General features: G+C 44.6%; 1 protein-coding gene across 1 annotated transcript in view; it reads left to right on the top strand.

Annotated features, from left to right (window-relative positions):
- Nucleotides 1-6,073, top strand: part of LOC136456236 (zinc finger CCCH domain-containing protein 8-like) — a 290,584-nt gene extending 284,511 nt beyond the window's left edge. The window contains exons 2-11 of the mRNA XM_066456030.1: nt 1,638-1,692; nt 1,765-1,860; nt 1,950-2,006; nt 2,088-2,315; nt 2,714-2,751; nt 2,844-2,890; nt 4,430-4,563; nt 4,652-4,705; nt 4,818-4,952; nt 5,632-6,073. Coding sequence (XP_066312127.1) covers nt 1,825-1,860; nt 1,950-2,006; nt 2,088-2,315; nt 2,714-2,751; nt 2,844-2,890; nt 4,430-4,563; nt 4,652-4,705; nt 4,818-4,952; nt 5,632-5,796 — 894 coding nt within the window. The 5' untranslated portion in view covers nt 1,638-1,692; nt 1,765-1,824 and the 3' untranslated portion in view covers nt 5,797-6,073. The remainder of the gene's footprint in view (nt 1-1,637; nt 1,693-1,764; nt 1,861-1,949; nt 2,007-2,087; nt 2,316-2,713; nt 2,752-2,843; nt 2,891-4,429; nt 4,564-4,651; nt 4,706-4,817; nt 4,953-5,631) is intronic.
- The last annotated feature ends 2,970 nt before the right edge of the window (nt 6,074-9,043 follow it).

The following is a 9,043-nucleotide window of genomic DNA, read 5'->3' as shown; positions in this document are numbered from 1 at the left end:
CAACAATCTCTTTAATTTCGTTATTGACAGGCTGGTACTTAACAATTTCCTAATTTACTCCTGATGTTCGTTTCCCCTCCGATCTCATGCATATATCTTGACTCCTCTCACATCTCTTGTCCATGATGCCCCTCTGAATTGCTTTTCTTGACACCCTTACCCCCAATCCACTCCAACACACGTGGGTTGTGGTGGATACTGCATCCAAAGAAGCCCTAATGATTTCCATGAAAATTGGAACTCTAGTTTTGCTCTGTGTTATTCAACAGTACAGCTAAGTTATCGCCCTGGCTAATATTGGTCGTGTTTAAGATAGTTAACTTTATGAATACCATCCTACTGTTTGCATCTCTACACAACATGGTTCTTAAGTCATCACCTAGGTGGCTAGGCGTTAGGGCAGTCATGGGACCCGGGCATCACTGATGCCTTTCCAAAAGCAGTGTGAGTGAGAGAGGAAGACTATTGGGAACCAGCAGGGCCAAGCAACCTCTTTTTCCCCTGCCTGGTCCTGCTGGCTCCAACAGTGGTCAATCTGGGTGGGGCAGCAGCGGTATTTGATCTGGATAGGGACAGTGGTAGGGGTTGTTATAGGCCTGCGGGGTTTGTTGATGCTGCCTGTCACTATGCTCGATTGCTGCTGGCAAGATGATATAGCATTGCTGCTGCTAGCGGTGTGCCCAATTATGGTGAGTGGATGGTAGGGCTTGGATTATGTCAGTATATCCTTTTCAGAGTAAGTGCATGAGTTGGGGCTACCTAGAAAGGGTGACAGGCTGGAATAGTCTAGGAAAATTCAATCTTCCCTCTATATTTCTTATATTATTTTTGTTCTCTTGAGAAGCGAGCATGTGTATGGCATCTCCTTGCCTTGGGTGTCTAGGCGATATGGAGGTGGTGACCGGTGGGTCACCACTCACCATACCATGCGTTGCCTTACTGCTGTAAGAACCATGGTCCATATTCATATGTACATACATCTCTTTGCCTAGCTTTTTTTTTCTCCAACTATTTCTTTCTTGCTGTTTTGCATGCCTCAGTTTTTTTCCCCTCACCGTCCTGCCAGACATTTAGGCTCAACATCATTAGCATGCCATCCATTGCCATTTTGCCACTTTTGGTTCGAAACACTAAGTGACTCCAGTCTTCAAATTTATTCTAGCCTCATGGCCCTCATCATGCTGGGCAAGTGACTCCTTGCACATTTGCATCTGCTCTACGAAGCTGTGTGCCTGCGCCTTATTCTCACTGCAACAACTCTTGCTGTTGCTCCCATTAAATAATATTTAACAAATACTTAATCAGTTGAGGTGCTGATAAACATTGACAAAAGCAACAACTCATATGGGGGCACGCCTAGCTAAAAGAAAAGTACACTTTCACGGGAATGTTGTTTCTGTATCAACTTCTTTGAAATTTTCCTGGCTATTTTTTTATTTGCCTTGTCATATTTGATGCCTTCTGATAAGCCGGCTGAAGCTGTTTTGTTGTGAGAGAAAAATACTGTAGATTCTAGCTGATAAGCCGGCTGATAAGTTCAAGCGAACAGGGCTAATCTCTAACATTATGTAGCTGTGCCTTCTGTCTTGTAATCGTCTGACTGATTCTCTTTCTGGCTTTCTTAAACTCCTTTTGCAGGTCCCGAATGTTGAAGATTCTTATCCTGAGCGACCAGGGGAACCAGATTGTCCTGTAAGCATATCATATTCTAGTTTTAGAATCTGTCTGACTGATATATTCATAGCATTGTTCTCAACATTGCAGTATTTATTGAGTAGTAGATGTAAGTTTAAATCTAAATGCAAGTTCAACCATCCCAAGAAAATGGTGAATGCATTAGCAACAGGAACAGACAGTGAAGTAAGTTAATTATATCTGTTCACTAGATTGCTAATTTTTCGACTCCTTTGTGAGAGTCTCAATGGCTGTGCTTTCCTGAAATGCAACAGTCACTAATCGCTGATAGCGCTATCTTACCAGTGAGGCCTTCTGAACCCGTTTGTTCGGTAAGATCTTCCATTGCTGTCAATTATTATTATTATTTCTCATGGCACAGTTCTTCATTTCTTGAGTGTCCTGTATTTCAGTTCTATGTAAAAACAGGCAAATGCAAATTTGGTGCCAATTGCAAGTTCAATCATCCAAAACCAAAAGATACTAAGACGCCACCTTTGATTGCAAAGGAAACCATATATACAGCAACAACTGATGCAGCAGCGCACATTGGTGCATCAGATGATTCAGTTCCAGCAAAGAAACATGTACCAACTGCCCCAGCCGAGGCGCATAATGCAAAGGGGCTTCCTATAAGACCAGTATGTATTTACCAAATGGTTCTTTACCTAGAGCAGTAAACTTTAGTTATCTTTTTTTATTTGCTAGAGCACTAGATACAGTAAATTTGAGTTTTATTCACGTCTTTTATTTGGAAACCATATCAATAAATATGTTGCAAAATATACGCAAAAAAGGTAAAGTTAAAGTCTGTTCTATGCTTACTGCAAATTCTGTCAGTAATCCAGACTTGGTGTATAAAAGATTTTTATGAGTAAAGATTGTTATCTCTCAACAACTCCAATTTCTTAGTAAAATCTATCTACCAAAGTATGTCTGCTACTGTATCTTCACATATCGCTTTAGTTTATTACTATAGCATTGACTGTACCCAAATAGCTTGTATTGCTCAACACATTTTCTCTCTCCCATATTGCAGGGTGAAGTGGATTGCTCTTTTTATATGAAGACAGGCAGGTACCTTCTTCACGAGAAGGATTGCTAAGAATTTACCTCTTGTGCATATAAGTTTGGAGGGATCTGACATTTCTCCTTTTGTGCTTTTGCAGCTGCAAATATGGTTCTATTTGTCGCTTCAACCATCCTGATCGGCCAGGTCTGTTCTTTTCATAACTAATCATTTGGTCGAGTTAAATTGTCATGGCATCCTATAGGTCATTTTGTTCTGTTTCCATTTGTGTTACTTCCAGAAGGATAGAGAAACTATCAGCAGGAACCTCACTGTATTCAAATCGCACTTTAGCTTGCAATATATGCCCTGTTGAAGACTTGCCATTTACAAATCATGCTGAAAGCATAGCTTGTAGTGACCTTGTAAACATTAAAGGTTCTTAAAAGTCTAGAAAAGGCTACGCAGCACGGATACGGATACGCGTATCAGTATCGGAAGAATACGGATACGCGGATACGGCAATTTTCTCAAAAATCCGAAACGTGGATACGTTTTAACTATTTTAAATAAAAAAGATAATAATGCATATTAAAACTATTAACAATAAAACATTGCAGTCTACTTAACTACTTAAGTTCTATTAGTATGTTTTCCTATTAATAAATGGCATTCAGGCTCGCATCAACTCCCTCTTTCCTCATTTGTTTCCCTCATCCACAACATCAAGCTGCAGAGCAGATTAAGAATGGAAAAAGGAGCCGCCATCTAGTATCTACTCATATTTGGAGACGCCATCCACTGCATACAAAGAAAATCAAGCAACAAGAAATTAAGAACTGCAAAAACAGAGTACATAAAGAATGGGCAGAGGAAGAGGAAGAGGAAGTGGGAACCAAAGAAATCAAGCAACAATAAGTCGCGAACTGCAGAAATATAGTAGATCGAGAACGGGGAAGGGGATGAACTCACGGAAGGTTGCTGGATGCCTGGATCCACGTCGCTGGGGCAGAGACGTTGCCGGCGGCCGGCGAGCAGGGGCGGAGGGTCATCGCCGGCGAGCGGGGGCGGAGGCTTGTCGCCGGTGGCCGGTGAGCAGGACGAGGTGTCACCGTGCATGTTCGCTGGAGGCGGCACAAGGTGCGGGAGTGCGGGCGTCGGGGACAGAGGGAGATAAGGGAGTGCGCGTGTGTTTGTTGGGATGGGCCGTATCGAATGGGCAGATACGTATCGGCTCACGTACTCAATATTCACAAAAAAAACAGATACTCTGCGGACACGTGTCCATCGCGTATCGGCCGCGTATCCGTATCGGATACGTGTCCGATACGGGATACGGCACCTCCCTGGCGTATCCGTGTTACGTAGAGAAAAGGCACCAGAGCTTCTAATATTATGTTTTTGTTACGAATTGAAACACCTGATTGGCATACAGTGAAGTTATGATAATCACTTTGAATTTTCCTGAATTATCTTTTACTCATTAGCTTAGGTTCTGAGGATATTGATAGTTTCTTGCACCTGTAACTATTATCATGTCTGTTTTTGAATGTCATGCTAAAATATCTTGACCTTATACCACAAATTTTCAGACAGCAATCACAAAAATGTTTCTCATTCCATTTTCAATGTTCAGACTAGTACCTATCACCTTCATTCTAACAATATCATTAGTGCTTACCATTATGACCCTCCATTTTTTTATTACCCCCCCTCCCCTCTGATGATATTGTTTTGCGTGTGCAGTTGTGGATATAGCTTTTATGGCTCCACTGGTTCAAGCTACTCTTCCTTCTCCAGCTCCCATTGTCCCTGCAGTGGTGCTAAATCCGGCTGCAAATTTTCTGCAAAGCTTTGATTTTCATGCAAGTCACGTGCCGGTATGTGTAGAGACTAATAAGAGTCTAAAAATGGCAAATGTGTTTGTGATGTACATAACATTTACACGCTTTCTTTTCTAAAACACAGGTTGAACCTGTGCCAATGATCTATCCTCAAAGACCTGGAGAAATTGTTTGTGATGTATGTAATATAGCCATCTCCTTAGATGTCCAATTCATTTTTTTTTATGTGCACGATTTATTGTGCTTATTTTAGAGCTTTTGGCCCTTTTTCGCATTTTTGTGTACTGCAGTTTTACATGAAGACAGGATCTTGCAAGTATTCTCAGAAATGCAAGTTTCACCACCCTATTGACCGGTCTGCACCTCATTCCAATGAAAACGGGGATCCTCGGCAGCCTGTGACACTTGGCCTTCCAAGGAGAGAGGTAACATGCTAGACTATTGCTAGTAGCTTAGATGCTTCATATTGTAAAATGTTATGTGCTAACTAATATCCTGTTATATCATGTCTGTGATACTTTAATGACTTTCTGATCATTCTTATGAGATAACACTGTTTTTAAACCAAGAATGAAGACTCGAGCTTGATTTTGCTCAGTTTGCACACTGGATCTTTTTGAATAAAAACCAGAGAAAGTAATGTCATGCCAAGCGTTGGCGTTGGAGGGATTTGAATGCCACATCTTCCACTGCATCACCTGGGAAAATTAATCTGGCCATTTCGTTTTGTTTGCCTGTACTTGGCTGGCATAAGATGTTTTCTGCCAAATTGGACTACAGCAAACTGTTTTTTCCCCATTAAATTTGTTGACAAAAATAATTTGCATGTCAAACCAGCAATCTGCTAGTAAGCTGGCATTTCAACTTGTAAACTGATGCTGTGTCTGGTTTAAAAATATACAAGAGCATGACGCAAATGTTCCTGTTGACAGAATTCCCTTAACGTTACAGCATCAATTGAAATTATCTCTTTATTCATTGTCACTAGAAAGAATGCTTTTGTACTTGTTTTCAGCTAGATCTCTGTGACCTTTTACTTCTGTTTATGTTTACAAATGTTGATTTAATTTCATGCTTGTTAACACAGTGCTGATGCTTACGCAGGACGCTGAGGCCTGTGCCTTCTACATGAGGTCTAGCACGTGCAGGTTCGGTGTGCACTGCAAGTTCGACCACCCTCCTCGCCAGGAGGCTATTTCCAAGCTGCAGGCAACCGGAAAGGAAGGAATAGAAGGGCTGAGCGTCGTTCTGCACGACCCTGATGTCTAATACTGTATCCTGCATCAGGATGTAATACCATGCGAATCGCACTGTTAGTTAATGCTGTCACCGGAAGTGTTTGTCAGAGCAGAGCTGGTACTAACGATTTACCTTTGGTTGGTTGCCGCAGATGACAATAGTGCGGTATATACCGTGTTGCTATGTCAAGGTGCATGTTGCAGGTTTCGAGAGTAAAAATGCACCGCTGGTTCTCAAACATTCACTGGATGCTAACCTGGCGCCAAACTTAACTATGTCATGTGAGATTCTAGTTACCATAACTTTATTTAATCTGTTTGCCATGATTATGTGATGATATGGCAGGGATGTGGAGCCTACATGATGGTAGGGATATAGGAGATATAATGGCATGTTTGCCTCGCATAGTCACATGTTGATGCAATGCGAACGTACAATTAGCTTGTCTACAGATTAAGTTAGAGTTATTTGTATATTAGTGAGTTTAGGCCTTTGGATATCGGGATATACATTTTGGACCTGGATGGCACCTTGAGCAAGTTTGAGAATCAAGGCCCTAATTTTGAGGCTGCCTCAATTTATGGGTGAAGAAAGTCCTTTTGATCCTGCTTGACTTTTGTGATTGTCTGATTTCCAAACACAGGACATAAACCTCTCGGGACGATTCATGGGCAATGCCTAGCCATCTAGAGAAGCCATTAGAGTAACAAATGCGAAACTGCCAGCTTGACAAAGAAACAAAGTGCTCAAAGGATGGATTTGAGTTTTAGAAAGTGCATCTAATCCTATCGTGGGTTTTGGTAAATTAATGATAATCAAATAAATAACTAATGATGTTTGTGAAGTATTTTAGGCCCTGTTTGGTTGAGCTGTGGCTGTGGGAAAAAACTGCTGTGAGCTGTGAGCTGTGGAAAAGTTACTGTGGGCTGTGAGCTGTAGAAAAGCTGAAAGCTGTTTGGTTAAACAAGTATAAAATATACCTTTTATCTTTATCTCTCTTGAAACAACTATGGAAGAGCTTTTTATTCCACCAATTTCGAAAAGCAGAAAGCCAAAAGCCAAAAGCAGGGTCAACTCAGCTTTCAAAAATGAACTACGGAAAAGCAGCTGCTTCTGAAAAAAGCCCCTCCAAAAGCAGCCCCTTTGGTTGGGCTTTTGGGGCCAAAAGCCCAAAAGCCAAAAGCCCAACCAAACAGGGCCTTAGTGACTCACGATTGTGACCCCTCGAATGCAACCCCTACAACTCAAGAACACAACTAGAGTCTAACGACTGTGACCCCTCGAACCCCTACAACACAAGAACACAACTAGAGTCTAGAGAGCAAATCAGCTAGGATCGGCCGATCCATCCGACTGGCTCACCTATAATCACACATCTCTCTCCCCTGCTTGATTGTAACCCTTTTCTTAACGCTTGGACAGGAAATCCCTCTTGGACATAGGGCGCGAACCCAAACCAGAATAAACCACTTGCCTCTTGAGTATCAGGCCACCGGAACCCATATAACGACATTCTAATTACTCATTGTGGTAATGAGCCCATGACAATTGGCGCGTCGGGTAAGGGAGCGTCATTTGTATTTCCATAGTTTCGATGGTCCATGCCACAGATGGTGCTGGAGCTGACGACGCTACCCCGAAGGCAGCATCCGTTTTAGCAACAGTGCTCTCTGCCGGAGCGATGTTCTTCTCAGGCTAGAATCTCTATTTTGGGAGCCTGGACTTCATCATGGATCGCTTTGGCGAGAACCCTCACTTTAGGGTGCGTTTGGATCGAGGACGAAGTTGCATGGGATATGGCGATATATTGGGATAAGGATATCCATGATGCATGTTTGGTTGGATGGATAGGACGAGCCATTTTTCTGTTTGGTTGAATGGATAGGACGAGCCATTTTTCTGTTTGGTTGGATGGATGAAAGTGGATGGGATTAGAATAATTATCTAATTATATCTATTATTTAAAAATAATAACAACTAATTAGATACTAATAAATATGCACTGATACTAATTTTGCCATGAAAATCACTAATTTAACATAAATATGTTAATTAACACAACTAATAACCTAATTAACACACGAAACATGCACTAATGAACGCATTAGCACTTATCAAAACTAATCCTCCATCATAATTATTAAGTAATAATAATGGGTTAATTGGATCCATACCATTACAGTTGTTGAGATTCGGAGATATGCCATTACTATTTACGATATAGGAACCATACCATTACAATTTTTAATCAATCTGAGATCTGCCATATTCTACGTCTTGAGCGTCGTTGCGCCCACGCGCAGTCTACCGTATTTGCGTATTGCCCCAAATGCCCTCCTACAACTCTTTGTCCCACTCACACCGACATGGGGACCCATATGTCATCTCCCTCCTTGCTCTCTCCTTCCTCCACTCATCCCTTGGCGCTCCCCCTGCCTCCACCCACGCCGGCGGCCGTGGCCGCGCATCAGCAGCTGCCGTTGTCGGAGGCGGCAGCGCGGCGGCTGCGGGAGGGCCCGCCTCCACCCACGCCGGCGCCGGGGGGCGCGCATCAGCAGCCATCCGCCGTCGTCATTCCTTCGGCGCTCCCCGCGCCGAGCCGCCGCGGGCCAAGCTCCACCCGCTGTGCCCAAGCGCCGCCGCCTTTGACTGGGCTGGGCTCGGCTCGTCGCGCTCCGCCCCCGTGGCCTCTCAGCCATGCGTCGCCGCCGGCCAGCCTTGCCCCGCGCGCTCCTCGCCTCGACCTGCTGATGCCCATGCCGGCGCCCTTCAACACGCTCCCGCGCTCGCGCCGCTCGACGAGCTCCCACATCGGTCACCGCCCAACCGCGCCGCCTTTGGCTGGGCTGGGCTCGGCTCGTCGCGCTCCGCCCCCGTGGCCTCTCAGCCAAGCATCGCCGCCGGCCAGCCTAGCCCCACGCGCTCCTCGCCTCGACCCGCTGATGCCGATGCCGGTGCCGGCGCCCTTCGACACGCTCCCGCGCTCGCGCCGCCCGACGAGCTCCCACATCGGTCGCCGCCCAACCGTGCCGCCGGTCGGCCGGTCTACACCACGAACGCCGGCGCCGCGATGCCAAACGCGGATGCGGTAGACGACGGCAAGGCAGTAGTGGGCGGGTGCACAAGCAGGTGGGAGGCCCAGCTGCCGGAGGAGCGGGCTGCCGGTGATGAACTTGCTCCGATCTTGCTCGGAGAAGGGGAGTTCGGGGAGAAGGGGAAAGGAAGAAGGTGGGGGTATTATGGTCCATAAGATTATACAGTAGAAAAACCCGATGTC

Source organism: Miscanthus floridulus, chromosome 6 (genome assembly GCF_019320115.1).
Source record: "Miscanthus floridulus cultivar M001 chromosome 6, ASM1932011v1, whole genome shotgun sequence".
NCBI classification, from domain to species: domain Eukaryota; kingdom Viridiplantae; phylum Streptophyta; class Magnoliopsida; order Poales; family Poaceae; genus Miscanthus; species Miscanthus floridulus.
Note: the sequence above shows the minus strand (reverse complement) of the source record. Positions and strands in the feature narration are given on the sequence as shown.